Source organism: Xiphophorus maculatus, chromosome 6 (genome assembly GCF_002775205.1).
Source record: "Xiphophorus maculatus strain JP 163 A chromosome 6, X_maculatus-5.0-male, whole genome shotgun sequence".
Lineage (NCBI taxonomy): Eukaryota > Metazoa > Chordata > Actinopteri > Cyprinodontiformes > Poeciliidae > Xiphophorus > Xiphophorus maculatus.
In genome coordinates, this window is record NC_036448.1 from 18,637,951 (window position 1) to 18,663,397 (window position 25,447).

The 25,447-nt window shown below is 37.6% G+C and overlaps 1 protein-coding gene across 2 annotated transcripts; it reads left to right on the forward strand.

Moving 5' to 3' along the window:
• Window positions 1-1,205: 1,205 nt before the first annotated feature.
• Window positions 1,206-24,293, forward strand: cables1 (Cdk5 and Abl enzyme substrate 1). Of its 2 annotated transcripts, XM_023335205.1 has the most exons (10): window positions 1,206-1,914; window positions 11,730-11,801; window positions 11,891-11,983; window positions 13,789-13,866; window positions 17,286-17,388; window positions 19,070-19,226; window positions 19,320-19,423; window positions 20,745-20,851; window positions 21,008-21,215; window positions 22,753-24,293. In XM_023335205.1, exons 1-10 carry the CDS (start codon window positions 1,340-1,342, stop codon window positions 22,891-22,893), a joined length of 1,638 nt encoding a protein of 545 aa, XP_023190973.1. In that variant the 5' UTR covers window positions 1,206-1,339; the 3' UTR covers window positions 22,894-24,293. The 2 variants fall into 2 exon arrangements, with proteins under 2 accessions (XP_023190973.1, XP_023190974.1); XM_023335206.1 differs by lacking the exon at window positions 13,789-13,866.
• The last annotated feature ends 1,154 nt before the right edge of the window (window positions 24,294-25,447 follow it).

Below are 25,447 nucleotides of genomic sequence, written 5' to 3' on the forward strand. Positions count from 1 at the left end.
GGTCAATTAGTTTGACAAAAACTTAATTTCAGTGTGGCAAATGAAAGATGAAGAAAGTCATACAAAAGAAAATTAACTAAAACGTTATGCTTTTTAATATATAAATTTAGACTTTTAATATAGCTATTGTAATAAGGTAAAAAAACAAAAAACAATCTGAGGATTTGAACATTTTGTCTTTCAAAGAGGTGTGGAGGTATATTTTTAATAAATATATAATATTTTAATAAATATATTCATGTATTCATATGTGAAAACCCCTCAAATTAAATTCCATGCTTTTTCAAGACTGCATGAATCCTCAAATGAGGAAAATAAAACATATGACAATAAAATATGGTAAAATTAGGAGGTTTACCATATTTTAAAAGCAACAACACAAGATTTTTAAGGGAACTCAGGGAGTTTTTTCTAAGACATTAGACATAGATGTTTTGAGGTACTTGAAGATATCAGGTTACAGATCATCAGATTAGATTAGATTTTTAGTCAGACATAAGTTTTAAGATCAGACAAGCCAGCAGACCTAAATGAAACTTATGAACGTCTATTCTGGCTTTTGATTTAGGCAACTACACAAAGATAAGTGGCCCTCTTCTGGTCACCCCAAACAAAACTTTCTGGAAGCACCCCTGCTCATCCATTAACATCTTCTCCACACCTTTTTGCAAATAATACCACTAGATGGCATATTAAAGCGAGTTACTGCCAGTTACTCGCTTAAAAAAAACACTGCGTAGCATGTCAAGCAGACAGATGGCGCAGTTGCTCCAGAGATGCTGACTCGCACATTTCAGAAAACGATCTATTTTCTAAAAACAAACTTAGCCAGGCCCCATTCTGCCAGCGCCCATTGATCACAGTGCAAACATCTGTACCTTGTGAGTATTAAGCAAGCAGAAGGTATATTTAATCAAACTTGAGTGAAAGAAAAATAAAGTTTGATCACATTTGTGTTTAAGATTTATTGCTTAAATGAGTGGAGCTAAAATGTTAACGAGGCAGAAAAATCTATCTATCTTATCCATGCTTGGAAATATCCTGATAAAGTTTATGTAATTTTGGTATGCTCTGTCAGAGAACAGAGAAGCTTCAGCAGTCAGGAAAAGGTAAAAAAAAAATAGAAAGAAAGAGAAAAAAAACTGGACTTCCTCAAAGCTCATTGGTCCAGATTTTCCCTGTGCTGCCACAATACTGCACACACGTGACCTCCCTGTTTTCACCCAGTTAAACGCATGTACTTAAAAGACTGGCTCCTCCATTCACCCACACAAACACGATCAGAACAATATCCATGTCCACAAGGTAAGATCGACACGCTGATTGCCGGGAGCGGACCATGGCGGCTGCCACCAGCAGCAACACATCCACAGCCACGCTTCAGCAGATAAAGCACCCCAGTATTGAGCATACACGGAAACGCATAGACCCAAGGAGGAGGCAAGCAGCGCTGTCCTTTCTCAGCAACATTTCTTTAGACGGCCGACCCGTGCAAGACGATGCAGACGATCAGAACCAGGAGGATAACTCGCTGGAAGCACGGACTAGACAGAGCCTGGTTTCTCTGGAGCGCTTCGGGGCGCACGGCGCTGCTGGCACCGCCGAGGCTGCAGAGGCATCTGTGGCTGCCGCTGCAGCGACCACGGCCACCCAGGCGCTCGCTTTAGCAACCCAGGCTCGGCTCGCCAGCTGGGGCAGCTGTGGGATGGGTTCCGCCGCTGCCCCGGCGGCTGCAGACACGGAGGGCGACGCTTTTATGCCCTCCACGTTCAACTCGCCTTTCTCCGCGGTCCCAGTGGCAACCAGAGGGAGGCTGCAGACTTACACTCAGGGAATCCTTCCTGCCGCCTACTCCAGGCAGTTCTCCCCGAGCTTCAGCCTGGAGGGCGGACAGATAGAGCAGCAGAGGTCAAGGTAAATGTAAATAGTGGCTTTTCTTCACTGAGTGGCGTGTGGAGACATGCCCTGCAACACGCCTGGTAAATTTTTTTTTTAGCTTAATACTTAATATTCTGCATTCTCACATCTCAAGTGTTTGTAATAATTTTAAGCAAAGCAACTGGTGTTTCTAACTTCTTAAGTGCCTTTGCATGAATGCATTGTCCCATTGCATGCTTTCCAAGAGTGGCTCAAGGTTGCATGGGTAAAAAAATTAACATAGTGATTCAGTTAAAATCACCATCTACCATAGCATCACTGTTGCATGTTTTTGACATTACATTTGTCTCAATTCAGTTCAGGTCACTCGTGCAAGTTTTTCTATAACAAATATGTTATTTTTTTAGTAAATTTCCTCCTTGCTGGACAACTGAAGTCATCTTATGTAATATTCTCATTTACAATTCTGTGGTGTTTCGCGAAATGCACTGCAAACTAATATCTCTGTGAAAAGTTCCTCGATCATTTTTACTGAATGATGTTTCCAACCTGTAATACTCACACGTGCATAAAGGCACAAGTGTTCCCAAGGTTCCCAAAGCAGAATTCTATTTTTCGGGGTCCCGCTTAGACATTCACTCTGCCTGCCTTGATGTTACCATCACATCTGCTTGATGGTAAAAACACAATTTGTTTGCAAAATTTTCAAACCTTTCATCAAAACAAATATTTTCATGTGTTAGAGCAAAAAAAAAAAAAAAAGTAACACATACACTGAACGTTTAAGTGACACAGTAGATATAAAAATTATGACAGGTCCAGTAGTGGCCACTGAAGGACTGACTGCAGCTGCAGTCCAAGCCTTGTGAATCTTCCCCAAACTGTTGAATGTGCTTTGCTTCACAATCATGTCCAGGTTGTGATTATCCATGTTGCTTTTGAGCTTTTGTACCACATTTTTCCCTTCCATTTAATTTTACATTTCTTGAATAAAGCAGTCTGTGGACAGTCAATTTATTTAGCAATAACCACTTGTAGTTTAATATTCAGGTGGTGGGTGTTTGTGATTATCTGGACAGTTGTCACATCAGCTGTCATTTCTACGATTGTCCACTCCAAAGCATACAATTTCTCTAATAATGTATTATTAATTTATTTTAAGTAATATTTTCATTATATAAGACTTTTATGAGCATAATTTAGATGTGGTTGTCCCATCTGCACTATGTATTTATCAATCAGCAGGTCTGCAGCTGTCCTTTGTGCTCCAGTTAATTCTTGACTGAATTAAAGAATTTCTCTTGATAAGTTAAAACAACTTGTATTGCGTAAGCATTCACAAAAAAAGGACTCCAACAAAAATATCCAAATATCTCAGATCTCACTAACTTCCATGCTCGTAAACAGACACGTACTAGTGAGGTATGGTTTCATTCACAAACCTGATGTCTGCCTTCTGTGACAAATTGAAAACACAGAAAACTCATAACAAAGAGACATCAAGTACCTTTGAGGTCAAGAAAAGTAGTAAAAAAGAAATGTTTTATTTCATCGGTTTACATTTAAAGTTGGCTGTTTTGTAACCAAATTACAATGTCTTCTGACGGATCATTTGAAACCGTAACAAACCCAAGGAATTTTCAGCAATTCTTGTTTCATTTCCTGCTTTTCCACATGAATGAATGAACATTCTGACCTGTTGCCCTGAAAATTTGGTATAGTCAGCTGCTTCGAAAAGTTGCCCTCAGTTCCAGGCAACACACTTGGCTTGGACACAACAAAGCACAGCAGGAGGAGAGTTCATCTGCACTCCATGTAGGTGCTATCATGGCCATGACTCACCAAGCTTCACTGGCTCCACAGGGAATCAGCTGGTTTCAGTTTTATTTTGTTCACTTTTGCTTTCTGTGCATCTTTTTTTTTCAGTGTGATTTTCTTTTTATGGAACTGACTTTTACAGCTTAGCACACACTTGCTTTTTGGTCTGTGTGACGTAAACATCCTGTAACTCTACACCCTTGTCCGACTCCACGTGTAGCAGGGGCTAGCCGTTTTATTCGCCTCTCTTATTTGCCCCCTTTTGTCTACTTTATGTTTGTGTGGGAGCGGCGAGGACAGATTGAGGGAGGGTCTCGGCTGACCATAGAAGCAAGACAGATGTCAGTCCTCTAATGACTCTCAACCTGCTTTCAGCTCCTTTCTCCTCAGTTTTTTTCCATTCAGAGCCCCTCCGGTCAAATCTCTACCCCACCCATCTGGCTAAATCCTCTCCACCCTCTGGTGTCTCTGCCACACTTCTTGAGGAAGCTCTGATTCATGGTGAAACACTCAGTAAACTGTTATTTCCCCTTCTTGGCAGAGTGTAAGTTACACAAACTATCAGGCTGTAGTGTGAGGGGAAAATATGCTTAAAACTCTAAATACCTAAATGTTCTTCAGTTGTTCTGACTCGAGAAGTGCTGCGGATGAGGAAACAAACACTCATGAAATAAATCGCTGTCAAAAGATGACTTTGAATGAGAAGTCTTTCAGCTTGCAGTCTTTACATTTTCCTAATTTTTGTGCAGAGAACTGTGGAGGACAGATGTCGCCAAAGTCTAGTGTTACTTTTTTTGACATAATCTTTGCTTTTATACATTTTTAGTGGCTTGTGAAAATGGTGAGGAGGGGAAAACTCTCTTTCAGATTTTGATGTGGGCTGAGATTCTCACCAAAGTACCACACTGCATGAATCTATTTTTACAAATCAGTGCAAGAAGCTGCAATTAAACCAATTTATATTGTCTGGACACAATCGTTCTTCATACATAATGAATATATGCAATCAAGTAAGGTGAATGATAATATTGAAATAAATTCACACCATTTGAAATAAGGTGAGAAGATGCAGGGAGAAAATTACATTTGTGCATATTCTAAAAGAAGCTTACAGTTAAGTTATTAATACTACAATAATAACTACACAAATATCTTTAAATCTGTGTCCTTAAATATTGCTCCTCTAAAACCTCTGCCCTATATCTTATAGATGTCCGCCTGATTTAAACTGGTGCGTCACAGACAGGCTTCTTTTTTCACTGACAGCTAATGTTGCAGAGTCAATGTAATCAGGTGTCCAGTGATATAACTAAAACACACAGTTATGATGATGATGATGTTAGGAAAAAAGTTGCATTCAATAAGGTTGTTGAATGTCTCCATCCATTCATCCTCCAATTCCCACTTGTCCTAGCAGGGGGGCTCCCTATCTTTTGATGTACATCTGGTCACCAGACAATTACAAGGCAACAAAGCACACGCGCACACATTGGCACATTGAGGAGCAGCATATACATGTGTGTGGTTGATGGCCTTAAGACCTTCCTCCTGGCATGATTGGTTGTTTTTTACCTGGAGCGGTGCATTTCTGCATATTGCTTTTTTTTTCACATATCATTTGTCTCATGTTGTACTATCACAAAGTAGTGACGGTACAACAGTGACAGTTTTAACAGATATTTTAAATATCTATTTTTCTAAACATTACACACTGAAGCTTTAAGTAATTTCATAGTGTTATGAAATGATCAACAATGGATTGTAAACCAGACTGAAGCTCTGCTTCCTTCAAAGAATACAGAATTTACGGTTATTGCAGTTGCACCTGCCTTTGAACTTTGTAGTGACCACATCAGTTTTTAAAAGTGAAATCATCTTGACAAAATTGCTGGTAATACTTTTATAGATTGGTAAGAGACAACTAGTAAGCTTTTTACGAGAACTACACTATTTGAATTTGAACATTAAATATATATTAAAACAAAGATTAAAAAAACAAATTAAAACTAAATGCCTTACCAGAAATCTCAGGATTGACAGTTGCCTATGTAGCCTATAAAACATTTCCCAGTGTCCATTATGACCCATACCTCTTACTAAATTTATGCTTACTTTTAAAAAAATTCAAGTAGAATTTTTAGAGACAAGATATTCTTAATGGAAACCTGCATTTTGCTGTTATTGAGCCACCCTAGAACTCTCATTCCGCAACAACCTCAGTTGCTCCATTAATAAATTCAGTATAAAGTTGCTAAACTCTGACTGTGTCCTGCTTTTGAAGGACATTCGCATAAAAGGAATTCTAATGCCAAGAAATGAATAACCTGCTGTGGGAGTTCGACCACGTTCTATGGGTGTGTGAACAGACGAGCGCTCTCCACACAGTGCCGGGTTTGTTTTTCCCTGGGCAGCTGGTGGAAACATGACGAGAGGTCCCTGGCTGGGAGAGGCAGGATGCCCATGCTTTCTGAGAAGCAGCCTGGCTCTGTATTTTCTGCTCTCCACTTCCTCTCTCTGAGGAATTAGAGACACACTCTCCCTTTAGAGATTTTGGCCTCGAGTCCTGCTCCCATTCAGGAAGTCGCAGAGGCTCTGATGTGTCTCCAAAATAGATTCACCTAGAGGCCAGGGGCTTCTTCAAACCCTCAGAATCTAGTGTGGAAATATGATGATTAACTTTAGGTTCTTTGCACTCTTCAATGTATATTCATCATAAATCAGTGCACCAAGAGCCGAGCTTTAAATATAGCACCCCATTCCCCATCTGGTGCTGTATGCTGGAGGTGTAGAACAATTATCGCTATTTGTCTTTTCCTCCTCCATCACAGTCAAACAAAAGCTTCTCACATCCTGTTTTAATTTTGTTCACACCAAACAGAAGTAATGCAGACACTTGTACTTTCAGTGATTTAACAAACTGGCTGGAAACAAGGGAGTATGAGCCAACATAATAGTCTGCTCATGTTTTGTGTGATTAGGTCACATATCTTTGGTTATGAGGTCGATTGTTGTGTGGTGAGGTCATGGTTGGCATAATCACAGAGTTATATAAGAAGGCTTTATTTTCCTTCAGAGAGTCTTGTAATGTCTGGGCTGTGAAACATATGGTCAGAAAGTCCACAAGGAGCTGAATATGAGACAGTGTAACAAGGTCCAGCATGTGTTTAACTATAAACAATTTTTTTGGAATGTGGGAATTATTGTAGTTTTTTTTTTATCACTAATTCATTTCTCATAGTTTGTTCTTTTTTAACCATTTAGCTTTTACAATATTCCTCTTATTAAATAAAACTTTATAAGTTTTTTTTACATTCTTAAAATGTTCTTTTCATAAAAAATAATTTCAGATCATTCAGAGATGCTGTTCACTTTGAAAATTAACTACTTCTCCATAAGTTTATGCGGAAGCACAATTTGCACTTTAAACAGATCAAAAACAATTACTAAGTGATTAAATTTTTTGACATATTTTACTATTTTATAAATCAGTTTCATTTTTCCATCACATGCAACTTTTTCCTGCCACTCTACTGTTTATTTGAGTTCCAACATTCTACACATCTTGTAAACAAGTTCTTATTGTCGCCAGACCATCAACAACACATCAATAATTTATTCAGCAAAATGTAGGAAAAAATGTTCCCCTTTCACATGGTGTGAATTTCAAATAAAACTCTTAAGTGATTTGAAGAACTTGCCTCAGAACCAAGAAAATCCCCTCCACTTCTCCACAGAACTTCATGTAAAAATTGGAGCCGTTTTTTTAAGATGGATAATTGATGATTTGTTGTTATTTTCATGTTTCTTATGCATAAACATCAATTCATAGATGTCTTTTGTGGGTCCAGCGGTGTCAAAATATTGGTCATATCTGGTCCTACTCACAAAACTGATCTATTTTTTCAAATTTTCCCAGATATCAAGATTTTTTTTAACATTACCATCAACATTTAAAAAATTATACTTTGATGAAGGTTTTTTTATTTAGTGGTTAAGATAATAAAAAAATCTGATAACATTCTTTTCAAATGAAAGGAATAAATGTCAATCAAGACATAATAGTCCTTTTTCAGTCCAAAGGTTATGTTTGTTAATGTACATTATCCTCTATTTAAAAACACTAAAAGAGAATTTTAAAGCATACATTTTGCACATTTTGCATAATACATTTTTCTTCCGTTATTTTTAAATGATGGTTTTAGTAAAGCTAGAACCATTATTCGTGTCATGCTTTTTTTTTTATCTGAGTATATCCATTTATCTCAAAGCAATCACACATTGCCACTGCATTCGCTTTTTTTCGTTTAGTTTTTTTGTCCTCACATATGCACTTGCTATGCTTGCCAATTAGAAACTAACAGTTTCAGTTGTGAATGTTTATAAGACGCTATGAACTTTCTTTATCGTCTTTTATGCCCAATTATTTTTTAAGTTGCCTCATGTATCCCATTTGTTCCGGTCCTTTCGAGGATCAGAGAGGCTCAGCTCCCCTGGATTTTTTTTTGTCCTCTCATCAGATAATCAAGTCCCCTCTTCCCCCTTGGCATGGCCTTCTATGTGTGAATAAATCCAGACCTTAACATTTACTTTTACTCTGTCGCAAAATGGAAGACCATGTCCTGTGGCAAGCTGCCAACAGGTCGTACGTGTAAAACCTTCTAATCTCCACTTTCAGCCCTCTGTTGTTTTATAACTCTATGCTCACCTCCTGCTCACCACTGAGCAGGATTGGAAATCCCTTTTATGCACATTTTATTACAAGATAATTTCATTGCATTCATAGCAGAATTGATGTAACGCTGCATGAATTGAGGTCATGCCTGGACAAAATTACCTTAGGCAACAATAACAGGGACTGTTTAAAAGAGACTGGAGGCTACAAGCCATTTTCAAAGCGCCATACTCAAACCAGTTAATGTCTAACTGAAGGACTAGACACTGATTGTTCTGACCCTTGCTCTTAGAGTTGTGTTGAGAATGAATGAGTGGCCATACTGTTGTTTTTGTCTCCAGGATTTGTGCTGGCCAAGAAAACATCTTTTGCACTAGGAACAGCAGCTGTTCATCCACAGTGGTTGGATCAGAGTTCAAATATGAAAGCTGGAGTTGTGACAAAGCAAACAGGAAACATCATGGTCGGCTTGCTAGTAAATAGCTTTTCAAAGTTTTCTATTTATAGAGATTTGAGTTGGAAGTGGACAAAATGTCTCACAGAAGAGACTATTTGTTGTAACCATTTCCTATCAAGATTGTTTTTTGTCACGTAAGATAAGACATGTGCAGAGTCCCCAGTCCAATATTACTTTAGAATACAATACCATGTGTACATGCTTAAAGTCTGCATATTTAAAATTCAGAAAGATAACTATTTCAACTAAAGTAACTTGCACACCAACTAGCTTTACAATTAAGTTTATCTATATAACACTGAATTTCAAAGCAATTTACATGAGAAACAGAGTGAATTCATTTCTGATTACACAGAAATATACAATATATCATATTAAAGACTATTTCAGTCGGTCAAAAGTTACCCAGTAAGAAAGCTGAAAAAGCATATTGCAACCTGTAATCGATCTACAAGGGTCTTTTGCAGATATTCAACATTATTGTTTAAAAACCAACCAATGTCATGTTAGTTTGACAGTAAACTTCTATATGGGAAATTCACCTATCTTTCCTTGTCTCTGTGATACTGAGAGCAACAAACCAGTTAGTCAAATGAGGACAAAATTAGCTTTTTGTGCATGCAACAGATATTGCAAAATGTTCTTAGAAGAAACATTTGCTTAATCTTACATTGATTAAGCAAACCCACATGTGCTTAATCCTGAGGCTGCAGGAATAAAATGATAAAGGTTAAAACACCAAAGCAACTGTGTAGCAATTGAGAAAATGTCACTGTTTAGTTACAAATGCATTGCAAAATATCAAGCCAAGGATAATTTAAAATGGCTCAAGTGACTTTTTGGAAGATTAGGCAATTCCACAATTAAAGTGACTCAGTGAAAGAAAGCATGCCCCTCGAGGAAGGCTGCAGCCATGGATCATTACTTTGCCTGTTCTTGTCTGAGAGGAGGATGATTAAATACTGGCCATAAATCACATGAACTCTCTCCTTCAACCCTGGGTCAGAGGTCAGGCCAGGCCCTCTTCTTTTGTGACGCATAAGCAGAGCCCCAGTGGATGTCTCTTCAATTCTTTCTAGTTATTTAAACTTAGATTATTGTTCCAGGCATTTTTTTTTATTTATCAGAGATTGACGGTTTGTATTTTTTTTTTCTTAGCTCTGGATACCATCAAACACATTTATCTTACACTTATTCATTTCTGCTCCATTATTTCACATTTGGCTTTACAGAGAGCATCGGTTCCACCCTGTTTTTCTAACCGAAGTCAGAAGAAAAATGTAGTATTCCAGTTCTTTAGAACATTAATGGGTTAACTTCTCACTGTTTAAATTTTGGGGGGTTGTAAAACTTTTGAGTCAGACTAAAATGTTAGACAGCATTGTTTCTGTGACGCTAATCATGCAATTATAACCTAATTTTGGAACTGCTTTGGGATACTTAGCTTTCACATGTGGGTTTTATTTTCTGAAACTGGCAGCTGATCACATACTAAAAGCGTTGCGGCAGCAGAATTTAGTCAAGCAGCTAAAGTGTGAAATAAAGGCCATCTGTGACCAAATGTGTTACACAAAAGGCTCGTGGAGCCAGCTCGTTATCCTCTTAGCAGCTCTGATCCTGGGAAATACTATGTGCTCTTTATGAGACTGAGGAGATTACTGACCACAAAAGCATTCTGTGTTGATGTAACAGATGGTAGACATGATAGTGTGTGTATTAATCAACAGTCATTATTTATCATTTACCTTTTTATGTGAGAGCGTTTAGTCAAAATTACGACTTTTTAACAGAAAGAGAAAGATCTCTTTCTACTAACAGCAAACAATTAAAGGCAATTAGCCTGGTTATAGTTCTACCTGAAACTGACCATGAATTCAGTAATATTGACTTTGCTTTGTTTTTAGTCTAATTTTTACAATATTTCTAAATGTCACTTTTATCAAAACATCCATTTTGCTGTCATTTCATATTTACGATCATTTGGTAATTATTGGCTTGTTTGATGCTTAGATTCTGTCAACAAAAATACTTCTGCTCATAAAGAGTGATGGAGAAAATGTGATGTTGGGAAAACAAGAAGGAGGAAGAACATTTGATAATCATAATTAATATTGTGTTGTGTTTTTAACAATCATTTGTTTTCTTTATATTGTGGAGCCTTATTTGAACATAAAACTATCATCACATGTCAATATGCATTTATTAGTGCCAAGTGTTATGTACAATCATGTTCAACATATTAGATTGTTATTAGAAAATAATTTTTTTCAGCAACTCATTTCCCTTTGTTCTTTTTAAGAGTTAGCTTTAATCTTTTAATTAGATTCTTTGGAACATATTCTAATTTATTAAATGTATGTTTTTAAATGTCCCCGTGTTTTGGTTTTTGTTGGAAAAATGAAAAGAAATGTAAAAACTCATATCTGAGTTTGAGATGCATGATTTATAATTTGTAATTATTTGGTGAATGTTATGTTAACAACATTAATAAATAAACAAATATTTGAACATTGTGACAGTTTTTCTTCTTTGGTTTCAGGGCAGACATAGGTCCCAGATTGTAAGTTGAAAATCTAGCTACTGAAAAATAAAAGTATTATTTCTAGCTCAACAAGGTTTTCTTGAAAAGGTTGCTTCTTGCCGACAACTGATGTTTTGAGAATGTTTTTGTTTCTTAATGAGTTAGCTCCTTATTGCTTCTTTAGCTTCTAAAATATGTTATGGTGCATTCGACATTGTTTGACCTTCAGTTAAGTTTCTTTGCTGTGTCAGTTGTGTCATATTTGTAGTCATTTTGCTGGAGCTATTCCACAAAATCAAACTTGTTTTGTGTTAATACGATGGGGGGAATTTAATTCACATCCTCTTAAGTTAAAGGTTGCGTTCTTCTGCCTGTTTTCACAGGAGGAGACTCATCTCTCAGCGCTCTTCGTTAGAAACTCTAGAAGACATTGAGGAAAATGCTCCTTTACGCAGGTACAAGCAAAAGTCCCCCACATTAATTCGAGAAATGCCTTCCGCTTTTTCTTTTCCTGTTCGACTGTTATGTTTGTTTTGCATTTTAGATGTCGAACCCTATCGGGTTCACCCCGACCAAAGAGCTTCAAGAAGATCCACTTCATAAAGAACATGCGGCAACACGATATACACAATGGAAGGTATGAAGTCAAACAGAGGCGTCCTCCAGTCAATGCAGAGTTCTCACTGAATTATGGCAGGCTGCCCCAGTCAATGAAGTGCAGCTTGATTTTTTTCTCACATTACAGGCCCGGTCCATTCACAGCATGGTGCTCTAACTCTTAATCAAACAAAACTGGAAATCCCATCCGGTTGTTCATTTATGTAATCCAATGAACTTTTTTTAAAAATCTTTATTTGATCACTGTTGAGTTTTCTTTTAAATCACGCAATCTGTCTCACTGCTGAATGCCGAATCTCATATTGGTATCACAGTTCTCTTAAGCATGTTTGCAGCACAGAAATCCTTCACGTCAAACAAATTCTGCTGATCTTCAAACGATTACTGAATACACACTCAGTCGTACTATTTCAGAGACTTTCAGTATTTTATTGCTGGTCAGGTCGTCTCATGAAGATGTGAGATCTAGTTGAATGCTGGTCTTTCATCCAAATAGGTATAAGTTTATGTTCTATTTTAGAGCATTATTGAACATTTGGCTTATACAAAGGGAGCAATTTTGTCCACAGCTTGTTAGAAAAGATGGTGACTTAGATTGTATTTTTAAAGATGAACCCATTCTTGCCCTCATATGCATAGTGTTAATTAATGTGCTAAAGAAGTTGGCAACTTGGAACTGGTGTTGTTTACGGACTGGATTATATTTGATAGACTGACCTTATGTCTATGAGAAGAAATTCTTGAAGTAAGCATTTAACATGTTTTTAAAATCTTGGTCAGCTTTAATGGGAACAATAAGTCATTGGAAAAATGCATCATGTTTCTTTCTAATTACTGACTTACGATATAAAGTCTTTAAGCAACAATTTAGCTTCTCTAAAGATGTTTTCTCTTTTTTTTCTCATTTATTTTTGTTACAGTCCTCATGTCTGACAATTTTCAGGGAAATGCTGTTTGTTTAAACCATCTATTACTTGCACACATTGTAGTTAAAAAGCATTTTCTTCCATTTACAGTTTTTTGTTTTTACGTTTTTCTCATTTATATGTTTCAGCTTTTAATATCAGAAGAAGATAACTTGAGTAAACGTAAAGCTGTTTTAAAACATTGATTTTATTTATTATGGAGGAAAAAGTTGTCCAATTCAGCTTGGATCATTCAGATGGGACACTGTTTCAATACTTGGGATTGGAATGAGACGCACTAGAACCAATAGGCATCAAATTCTTCATGACAGCGCTTAAAGACACCCATTGTATAAAATATATTTTGGAAGAGATTTCAGAATATGCCATATCATGCTGTTAAAAGCCCAGTGTTGGGGTAGGAATACTGTAGTGTTATTTTTTCCAAAATAGCATAATCTCTGTTTTTGAGTCTAGCATTTTCAGGTATAGTTATAAAACAGCTTGGTTAAAATGTCTTTGACATTTTCTGTATTGCATACACTCAGCAGTAGCTAACGTTTTGATTTTGTTAACCTTTTGTTTTTGAATTATGTTTCAAGAAACTTAACAGCATTTCTCTGACTATGTCAGGTATGGGGACTTGCTTTCAAGAAACCATTTTTTTTCATCTGGCTCAAGATTTCTTGATTACTGTCAAACAGTAATGTATTCTGTATTATTTCTCATTAGAAGTGAAATATTGAGAACTAGTAGTGATGCAAAGCTTTTGCACATGCCACATACCAAAGTTTCACAATGAAGGTTTCCAATCTTCTCTTTACTCTGATGTTTTACCTGTCATCTCTCTCCAACTTCAACCAGTGGATCTTCACCAGATAGATGCTCATTAGCTTGTTCACCATTTTCTTTTTCATAGGATAGTCCTTATCAGTGGCAGAAGATCCTTCTATAGTGTATTTTCTGTCCTGCCCTATCAAGATTGTAGCCAAGCAGGGTATGTATCAGACGGCATGCCGTACTTTTTATGACTCCGCCCACCCTATGCTCCCTCTTTCCTTTATTCCGCCCATATTTCTCCTTTGTCAACATGCTCTCCCTTCAAAGCTTGATTTTGGCCGATGCATTTTTTTATTATGATGGTGTCATAAATACAAAGTGGGCTGAAAAATGGCTTCAAGGGTTTAATTGTGTGCATACATGTGTAAGTATTAATAGACTAGATAGCTTTTCTGCTTGTTGCCTCTGTTGCTTTTTGTCATAATTGCTCTGGTGGCTTGTGGACACTCATCCTTCCCCCCCCCTCACACATAATTTTTTACCATAGCTGGCTTTGCTGTCCATCCTGTTTACCATTCCTGGGGTAATTGCTCCTCTTAGATGTAGTCTTTTTAAGCCTGAAACAATAATACTGCATTATTATTTGGCTTAATTCTAAGCCATGCTTTTTTGTTTCTTCTCTACCAATTTTACAGATCTCCGCTGTATAGAATAGCTGATTTCTAGCTAACACATTTCTGTTTTTAGAATTCAATATAAAGGGGTTCTGCCTGGTTTGCATAGAGATCAGCTGTATTGCAAAACTGGTTCTGACCCCCATGTGGTGACACGGTTTAGAGGAAGTGGAAAGGGAAACAGGCCAGGTAAACAACCGAGAATACAATGCACAGAAAGAAAAGCTCCATGTTGAGGTTTAGTGCAGAGCACAACAGGCTCAGAGTATTTGTGGAATGCCCTAAGCCAACCAGTCAGTGCAGGGTCAAAGGTTAATAAGCCCCCTATGCTCTGTCAGTGTGCACATTTGCCTGCTTTTTGAGGCATATTGGCAGTTTTCAGTTAGATGTCTGCTGCTTGTTTTGTGCTGAACAGAATTGAATCAGACAACTCAATTGAAACTGTTGATTGACATTTAACACTAACCCATCTTCTCTGAATATTTGCTTTCATGTTGTGGTACAAATGAACTCCAAAAAGAGCTCTACTGAAGATCAGCATGTATTTCTCACATTTTGTAATTAAGTTCTTACCATGAATTGGATTATTTTATTCACCCTTTCTGTTTAAGCTTGCATCTATGTATCTTAGAAAAGCCATTTTGAAATAATTGATTTATCCATTAAGTTTAGGGGTTTGAAAAGTCTGTTGTACTGACATCATTTTTGCTAGTGTAGAAAAATATTTATGCTAACTGGACTTGTATCTTCCTCCCTGCCTGAGTCAAAAAAAAAAATTTAGCTATTAAACAGTTGAAATTATTGCCTCTTAAAAGCATATCTTTAAATATAGTTATTTAGGCTGTCGCAGGTAAACTTCATCATGATACACTAGAGTTCTGAAGTTCTGGTTACAAAAATCTACTGTTCTTGTGGTCGAAAGACAGACGGTGCTGGAAGAACAAGAGCTGTCTCTGGCTATATGTGCATGGTAACATGAACTGCCCCTCCCCAACACTTTGCTGCACACTGTTGATCAGTTGGCTGAAAAAGAGCTTCTAAACTTCTCCTTCTCTTACAGCAACAAAACCATTTCAAAATCAACTGTTTACATGAACAGTCAATTAAATTATAGATAAAATTACAGCAGTAAGACTACTTTGCTATATAATTTTAGTATTTCCTTTCTGCTAGTAGATCATGTTATACATTTTGATTTAAACATTTTTATGTCAATGCTACGAAAGGTAGTTTTTTAAATTTTCTTTCTATCTAAGGAAGTCCAGACCATTTCACCAAGTCATTGACTTGGCCACATCCCCGTACTGGCAGAATTTACAAGCCCCTGCTTAGATGAGATAGGTTGCTTGTAACGGTCTGCATTTGGGGGAAATGATGGCAGAACAACATACAAAACTGAACTGAGCGCCTTAGAGCAAGAGTCCATCTGTTCTTATAAGAAAATGACGAGTAAATAAACATCAAGTTTTAGGTTGAGCTGAGGGGAATCAAATATTTATGTTTAACAGGAGTATGAAACCACATATTCTGCATCATGTTTTTATGCTCTGGGTCGTTGGGCTGTACTGTTGGTTGTGGGCTGTGGTGGAACTGTAATCTTATGTAAAAGCCTTAAACTTATTCAGGTGTTGGCAATAAATGCTCTTACAGGTAAAGTTGAAGAACCTCAAATCTCCTGTACTTGGGGTTGTGACCGCTCTATATGATAGTTTGTAAAGTGTTTATTGAAATATCTAATAGCTTGAGATTTTTATTACCTTTCTTGTGATTTCACTTATTTTAAGCTTGCTTTGACATAAGAACTGAAACACTAACAAACAGATTACATAAAGCCTGAGATTCATGCATGTTGCTGAGTAACTTTTCCTTCTCATTAATTCATTGTTCATTCTCAGGATAACAAAGGAGAAACTTTTCTATTTTTCGTCTTTGTCCTTGCTTGTATCCATTCATCTTTTTTTCCACATTTTAAAATTATTTGGTTAAAGCTGCCGTGCTGCATTGGGGTCTCCTTTCCTGCGACGTGTCAGCATTGTGCCTTGCCCTGCTTGTCTGTCTGATAACACAGTTTTTATTGCGACTGACTAGATGCCATGTGTCGCCAAAACACAGGATTTATGTGTGTGCATATGGATACAGAGTTAAACAGAAAGCAAGACTGAACCAGGGACGATAAGGGGTCAGAAGACAAACAGGACGGTGTTAGCACGTGTCTTTGGCTGTCAGAGTGCATTTGTGCTTAACATTAGAGAAAAAATAATTTGGCTGTAGGCATGGGTTGTTTGTTTGCTTTGGATACTAAAAGTAAGAATGATTCATTGCCTAATTACAAAGCTATTTATTATTAGTTTGCAATCGAACAACTTACTTGGAAATGACAAAAAATATATTTATCGAAAAAACTGCAGTTGCTTTTCTATAAATAGTTAATTGTTTTAAGCCCAGCAAAAAATATGTTTGTTCCATTGGCGTGTGGCCGTAAAACAAGTATTTACAGACATCGGTACGGGTATTGTGTGTTGTGCACAATCTTTTCACAGAAATATTTAGCTTATTCAGCATGTGTATAGTCTCAACCTGCCCACACGTTGCCCCACTGACACACATTTGGCTCTGCAGCCATCTGTTTTGGGACACACTCCCACATCAGTATGGCATCTCAGGCTTGGGTGAGGCAGCAGCTGACAGAGTTTGGCTCAGTTTTCTCCTCCATCCTGCCTCCCGAGGGCACAATTTATTTAAGAGTGCTCCGAGAAGCTCCTGAAAACACGAGCCGTTAACAGAAACTAGGCCAGCCGATGAGCTCAGATCGATACCGGGTCTGTATGTGTAAAGCAGAACATGAGTGTGTGAGGAAGATGAGATGAAACAGGGCTAAAACAAGAGGGAGGGAGTGTGGGGGTTGGACGAAGCTGCAGCACAATTTGTTTGGTGGGAGCTCTAAAACTCTTGTGCTCACTAGGGACATAAGGGCGGAAGGGCGTCAGCGTCACCCGTCAGGAGGCGTAAGTGCCAAGGAAATGGTGATTGGACTGGAGGGAGTGGAGTTGGGAGCAGATGGAAAGGTGAGAAACCGGCAAAGATCTGTGAAGATCAAACTTGTCTTGTTGACTTGGATTAGAAGGTATGCAATATTTTGAATTTGTACAAAAGCTTTCATACACCTTACATTTTTTATTTTTACATTTTGTCACCTTACAACCATAAACCTTAATATTTTTAGTGGGATCATGGGTTATAGACCAACACAAAGTATTTTAAAATTGTGAAGTGGAAGGAAAATGATTCATAGTTTTTAAAAAATGTTCACTCTAGCTTGCATCTGTATTCAGCCTGCTCTTAATAAAATCTACCTGACAGGACAACATTAGGCGCTCACTCCACAAACATGACTTTCAACACAAAGCTGTTGTTGAAATATAGACTTATTGGCAGGAACTGTTTGTAGTCTGGCACAAGCCATACAGAAGACACAACAAACATGTGGAAGAAAGTGCTTTGATCTTTGGTTTGAGCAGAGTTTAATTTTTTAAGATTCATTCCATAAACTATTTGTTGGGAAACCTAAAACTACTCATCACCACCATGTTTCTCTAGACGTTGACTGCATCATGGTGTGAAACTACCTTTTCTTCAGAAGGGTGAGGGAAGCTTCTCTGAGTTTTTGGGATGATGAGTGGAAGAATACATGTCGGAGGCTGTAAAAGACTTGAGACTGAGACAAAAGTTAAACTTTTAGGGAAACTTCGACAGCTGAGGTTTAGATCAAGAGACACTGGTCCTCAAGGAGCTTGATGTCCTGCAGGCATTAGATCCAACTCAGAATCTATGGCACCACTTAAAAAAATGCATTTAAGACGATTTCCATTGCACAAGAGCTTGTGCTATTTTGCACAGAAAAATGAGCAGAAATCTTCTTTCTCTAGATGAGCAAAAGCCCAGAGCACTTAGAGCTGTAATTACTGCTCAAGTTAGTTTGAAGTATTGTCTCAAGGGAGCTTATCATAAATAATTGAAATACTTCTTCAGATGTATATTTTACTTGGTTAAAAAAAATCACGTATCCTTCTCTTTGGTCTATCACAAGTACAAAATAAGAAAAAAGTTATTTCTGTTTGTGGTTGTAAATAAACAAAATGTGAAAAAGTTTAGATGGTATGGATGCGCTTGTGGGATGTTTCATATAGATATTTTAAATAAATAAACTAGCTACCCAGACAAACTGATGTAAAGGCAGTTGTAAATGGGATGAATACATTTCAGGACAAACTAAATAAACCTGTTATTCTTTTTGATACCGTATTATGTTGCATCATATGCATATGAATGTACATAATATCAAATGTATGTACTGTATATCAAAAAGTGATGTGCAAAATATTGCGTAAATATTTTGCATATTATTTAAGCGATATGCACATTCAAAAATTCACTGGATTGGATTGTGGATCATAAATATCTACTGTAGAAATCATAAAATAAGATTTTATCATGTGTGGCATTTCAGGCACACTTCTGTTAGTCTGAAGAAGGTTTGTGGGCCCAAAACATCATGCTTAAAGTATCAATATGGGAGCTTGCTCTGCTGTGCCTATCTATTTTAATCATTTTTATGTTTATTTTCTCTACAGCATTGAAAACAAATTTCTCTGGTATAGAAATAGGCTGGGATGTCTGGAGTTTAGCATTCCACCTCAGAACCCTTTTGGTATTTTATTATTCAAATAAACACTCTTTTGTTTGCAGACTGTTTCGTACACCCAGTTCTTGTATCCCACCAACGTTCTGGGCGGTCGAAGGAACACCATTGACTCTACCTCGTCCTTCTCTCAGTCTCGAAACGCGAGCCACCGCAGCCTCAGTCTGGGCAGAGCCAACAGCAACCAGAGCAGCTTGGACACAGGCGAGTGAACTTGGACTCTTCTTAAAGGAAGCCGTTCACACGCAAACTCCAGGTTTAAGCTCATGTTGTTTTGTTTGTTGGTCCTCGCTGCAGGGAACGACTTCGGAGACTTTCGCGAGTATGACCCCAACCTGCTGGATGACCCACAGTGGCCCTGTGGAAAGCACAAGAGAGTGCTCATCTTTCCCTCTTACATGGTGAGACGATACTGAGTCTAACACGGCACTACAAGCAGCAGCAACAACAGCCTCTGAGCGGGTTGGGAAGGTTGTTTTCATTCAAAACAAATAGGAAGAGGCTCGTCTCCGCTTCGACACGTAGCCTCAGTATTCCACTGCAGTTATTTTTTGACCTTTTGTGCTTAGCATCCCCCGTCTTCACCAGGAAGAATAACACCGGAAAGATTTGTCTGCGATTTATTCCTAAAAAACAATTTAAAGTATCAGCTTTTTTTTGGAATATTTTCAGACAATTTCTAATCATCAAGGCCAGTGATTCTGTTTCTCACCCAATGGAATGCAGTAAATAGAACATTTTATCTCTGCTGTTGTTTAGCGGCTTTAAAAACTAGACCATCTCCGTTTTTCTCATAAAAGAGCGGATGTTTTATTGTGGAAAAGGGATTACAGGACTAAACTCCCTCCTTATATTTTCCTGCTTTGCTTAATTTTTTCCTCTGACTTGCTGAATGAACAACAAGGACTGATATAATTATAATGTTAGTCAAGGCCACTCTCTCTTCCTTCGATAGCAAAAGCCAGCGTCCAACAACAATGGCTATTGTGTTTATTACTGGAATGGAACAAGAGTGATCTCTGTGTTTCAAGAGCATAGGATACTTGGTAGACAGCGGAACGCATGGTTGTGGTTCTTAATAGACGTACGATTTTCTTAAAAAAAAGAACAGAAGAGATTAGAGGAGGACTGAATTATATGTAAATTATGGTTATGTGTAAAGTATGGTTGCTGAAGAATTTCTAGTGATTTATCAATTTTAGGCAACACAAGTTATATGAACCCCAAATCCTTATTTGTAAATATATATATATATATATATATATATATATAATGCATATTTTCCTTTAACTATCTAATTCTGCATTTAATTGTGTTTGTCTACAACAAAAATTCCCAATACCCAAGTTTGTGACTGTAATGTGACAAAAAGTAAAAATAAAAAAAAGGATGGAGGTATTGATACTTTTGCACAGCACTGTTCATTATAACAAAGATTTAGCAGCCATTGTGACCTGTTGTTTCATTGACAAGACTTAGAAAAATCCTGGAAATAAAACAAGGTTCTTATCAACAAACTGAAACAATCAACAGCTCATTGGTTCTCTCACATTACTAAAACATCAGTATCCCAGATTGTCCTTTAAGTGTCCTGGATAAAGCCAGTGTCCAGAGAGATTCTTCATCAGACCTTGAAATCCAACACCCACACGTGAGCATATTAAGTTATCCACAAAGATCGCTGGGTGACACTGTCTCTGTTTCTTTTCTTTGGCCTTCCAGACCACGGTCATCGAATACGTCAAGCCCTTTGACCTGAAGAAGGACATGAACGAGACCTTCAAGGAGAAATTCCCCCACATTCGTCTCACTCTAAGCAAGATACGGAGGTAAACCAACGAGAATGTCAAGAATTGAAGTTTTCTTTTCTTTTTGTTAAATTAGCATGAGCATAATTTGTGCTCTTCTGTGTTACTTCTAGTTTATCTTAGTCAGTATTGGCTTTTTTATCCCCTTCTCTACTTCAAAATTAAACTTTTTCACAGCTTGAAAAGAGAGATAAAAAAACTGGCCCAGGATGAATGCGGGTATGAGGAGCCGACTGTGGCCATGGCTTTTGTCTACTTTGAAAAACTCGTTCTTCAAGGCAAGCTGAACAAACAGAACCGCAAACTCTGCGCTGGAGCCTGCGTCCTCCTGGCAGCCAAGATTGGCGGTGATCTTAAGAAGCACGAGGTCAAGCTTCTTATCGATGTAGGTCTTCTCGTCCACACAACCAGAAAACAAATGTTTGATGTTTCTCATGTAGAGGTCCTTCAATAAGGGACAGGTTCAGTCTTCTCATAATAATCATAAAGTCCGCTGAGGTGGCTTTTTAGTGCATTCAGTTGCATCACCAGTTGCAGGCTTGTTAATGAGAGAAAGCAAGCTGAAGCAGGAGCTAACATGTACGGGCAGATACAGCTGAGGCTGAGGGAAAAATTACTCACTGGTTTATTTGGTGAAATAAATCTAAAGGGGTAAGTGTAAGGATTTTCTTATGTTTGCTCATAGAGCTCAAGCAGAAAAGGAACGGAAACATAATCTGGTTTTAAAAATTTTAAGGAAAAATACTGACGGATGTACTGTATGTCAGCCAAGGTGTTTCTGAACGTTCTCCAGCTTAGCAGAAGTGACCTGTTTTCTGCAAGCCTTAAAATTGCTATTTAAATTTAGCAAAGTAGTGCACAAACAGCCAGAATTAAAAGTAGAGGTTTTAAGGATGAGTTTGGCATGTGAAATTTTTTTAATATGCAAGTCCCTGTTGAACTTTATCACATTTGTTATTTTATTAACTAGATTACGGGTGCCGAACTTCAGTCATTGAGGGCAGGTGTCCTAGAACTGAATCCAATAATTAGGCCATCAGCAGGACTCTGAGTAAACTTGGTGGATTCAGGCACACTTTAAAATTGCAGGACCAAACCCCTGGGGGTTTTGATTAGAAACCAATGCTACATGCCATCACAAAGTAGTACATAATTGTGGAGTTGAATGAATTCATGGCTTTCAAAATTCTTACAAATAACATCTTTACAATACATTTGATATTTTTTCTGTTAGTTGGCTGAAACTGGATAGACTATTAATAGAATGTGTTATACATGTCCAGGGTCTGAACTTTCAATGTTGTTGCATTTTGATTCAATACAACCTTTTAATGGTTATTAAAAATGGTTATTAACAGCTTTCTGGTATTAAAATACAAAAATTAAGCTTGTCTTTGATTTTAGAATTGCCTAATTAGTGTGTGGAGTCCTTCTTGTGTGCATTATAACCTGTGTGAATCCAGCTGTTGTGTTAAGTTCTCAGAGGTTTGTAAATTCGTGATTCATGATGGTCTTCATGAAGACAAATCAAATTTTATTCAGATAGCACATTTCAGCAGCAAAGCATTTCAAAATGCTTTACATCATAAAAACACAAAAATACAAAGTTATAGAACACACAGTCAACAATTGAAACATTACATTTTGCCGCCATTACACACCATACGTTCTTTGATTAATGTTTCATTGATTGTGTTTCAAAAGCAACTCTAAACAGGTAGGATTTTAATCTAGATTTAATCTAAGACAGTAGATAGGTCCATAATAAAATTGGAAAGCGCACAGCTGCAACCCCCCAACTAAACTGACAGACTGACAAGGACAACAATAATGAGAGAAGCTGCCATAAAGGCCATGGTAACTCTGGAGGAGCTGCAGAGATCCACAACTTGAGTGTCCTCTCATCTGAATTCTCTCTGCAGAAACTGGAGGAGCGATTCCGGGTGAACCGCAGAGAGCTTATAGCGTTCGAGTTTCCTGTCTTGGTGGCACTGGAGTTCAACCTGCACCTGCCTGAACACGAGATCATGCCTCACTACAGACGCCTGCTGCAGACCTCTTAGCATTGGTAAACCATCAGGAGGACAGCAGCTGGGTTCTCCTGATCTGCCCCCCCAACCTTCTAGGATTCATCCTCCTCCTCCTTGTGACCACTACAGATGAAACCCTTCTATTCTCTCATTTCACTATGATTCGCCAAAAACACTCTTATTTTTATTTTTTCATATATACTATCACTACATGGACTTCTTACCAGTTTGTATCCCATCTGCTTTACTTCAAGTAAATTTTCTCTTGTTGATTAGGAGAACTTTTATATATATATATATATATATATATATATATATATATATTGTTTTGCTTCTTCATAAATCTTGTCTTACCTCTTCAGCAGCATTACAATTTCAAACAAAAGCCTTTTTTAAAGCTGCTGTTTCTAGCAGGACTGTTATTCCTCGGGAGTGACTCATCTTTTTGCAAGTGTTTGTAATGAAAGTGCACTTCTTGGCATATCACAAGATTTTTTAACCATCTCTGGAACTAACCCAGAAGAACAATAAGCTAAACATGTGTAATATAATTGGACCTTTGATCCTGTCAGAACACTTTCTAGCCAGAGAAATCTGCATGGACATTTCTTAGTATTTGTACACGGGCAAAGAAGATGCAGCCTCTTTTCCGTTCAGATCGTTTTCTACCACTTAAATGTTTGCTACGGACTCCCTGAGGCCAGACACGCTTTTATCAGTGTCAGATTTCCTGTGCTCTATGTTAGAGTGTATTGCTGGCACATTTATGGTGCTTTGTTGCGGGAGCTGTTAACGCGTGCTAAAAATGCCATTAACCAGCAGACAGGGCTGGCGGTGGTGTGCTCGGACGTCGACGGGGAAGCGTTACGATGCAAATATATCTTCTCTTCTGAAGTGTCCTTGAACAAGACACCAGGGTTCCTACAGGCAAAAAGAACTGTTTGTTTTTAGCCCACTGATGACCTCTGTGAGGAATCCGTTTAAAACGAGGGCCCAGGCAGGGAGCACGGAAAAGTCGGATCAAACATTTGCTTTAACTTGAATGTGTTGCTTTAAAACGTGCAATTTCTTAATAATTTTTTAATCAACTCCAGCAGTGAAACAATTACTTTTACTGGTATGTTCTTAATAAGTCTTTAAAATGTCTCACGCACTACCAGAGAGGTCACTGCATTAGAAGTGTAAACTAAAATCTGCTATTTGGTGCTGCTATACAGATAGATGGTGTTTTAAGGTGTAGTGATCATAAAAGCGATTTTCATAAGAGAAAGACTGATTGTGTTGATTTCAAAGTAAAAGAAAAATGCTTCTTTCTGTCTGCAAGCCCAAAGAGACTGTTGTATGATGCACTCAGAGTACTCTGTGAGTAAGGACTCATGGGTTAGCCTGTTTATGCTTGTAAATAAAAAACTTCTTTGCTTGTTCAATCCGAACTAGACTCTTTTTTTGTGCTCATTTCACTGAAATAAAACTGAATAAGTTTTTTTTTTATTTTTTTGTCAAGAATTATATGTCATTGAAACAATGAAATGCTGTCAGAAGCAAGTTGACCATCACTGGCAAGTTGTCAAACTATTTTAGAAATTATGAGATGTTACATTAATTTCAATATGGCCCAAGATGATCACAAAAAGCTTGATATTTCATGAACTTTACCAAAAGACCATAGTCATAATGTCCTGAATGAACAGAGTACGGGAAAAGTTGAATGCTTGAAATAGCACAAAGTATGCAGAAATAGATAAGTTGTGAAAAAAGTGGAGGAACAGCATCCACACTAGTTATCTTCATTAGTCCCCCATATGAATAAGTAGAATATACACTTTGGTCTACTTACAAAATTTTATGTGGCAGAAAACTAACAAAACTTCCTGAGTGCAACATCCCAAGCTGTGAAGCACAGTGGCTGTGCCATCACACTGCAAGAATGCCTCTCTTCAGTGGGGACTGAAGATTATCATTATTAGGCAGGTAAATATGAAGCCATGCTAAGATGAATCTTGCTGAATACAGATGGAAGTTCATCTTACATATTTATATGTATATGATGACTATATACTGTACATAAACAATGTATATTGTTATAAACAATTTCAGCCTGTAGATGTGTATAGGTTACAGAAACTTATATCAAAACACTTGCAGTGTTCTTAACCACAATAAAAGGAGGTTTTGAAAAATGTTTGAAAGTCATATATCATTTTGAACTGTATGAATCTTTCTGCATGGAGTTTGCATGTTGTCACTGTACATGTGTGGGTTCTCCCTGGGTACTCTGACTTCCTCCCAGAGTCCCAAAATAAACATGTTAGTTTATCTGTCATTCTAAATGGCCCTGTAATCTTAATGTGCACATGCATGGAAACCTTTCTATGTGTTGCTCTCTACAGGTACAGAGCATAGATGTATAATTTGCCTCCCTCTTCACAAATATACATTACTCCATGAGGGTTCATAGTATCTTTTCAAAATAAAGTTTGAAAAGATTGCAGAGAGATGAGTCAGGATTTCAAAAAGTTTTGGAAGGTGTTGGACATAAGAAACTCTTCCATGTTGAAGGCGAGCCCATTTAAAGTTTAGGTAAAGC

Coding starts and splice junctions, on each gene's coding strand:
- cables1 (XM_023335205.1), top strand. CDS start 1,340: ATGGCGGCTGCCACCAGCAGCAACACATCCACAGCCACGCTTCAGCAG. Junction 11,802..11,890: donor GAAAATGCTCCTTTACGCAG/GTACAAGCAAAA, acceptor TTTGCATTTTAG/ATGTCGAACCCTATCGGGTT. Junction 19,424..20,744: donor TCATCTTTCCCTCTTACATG/GTGAGACGATAC, acceptor TTGGCCTTCCAG/ACCACGGTCATCGAATACGT.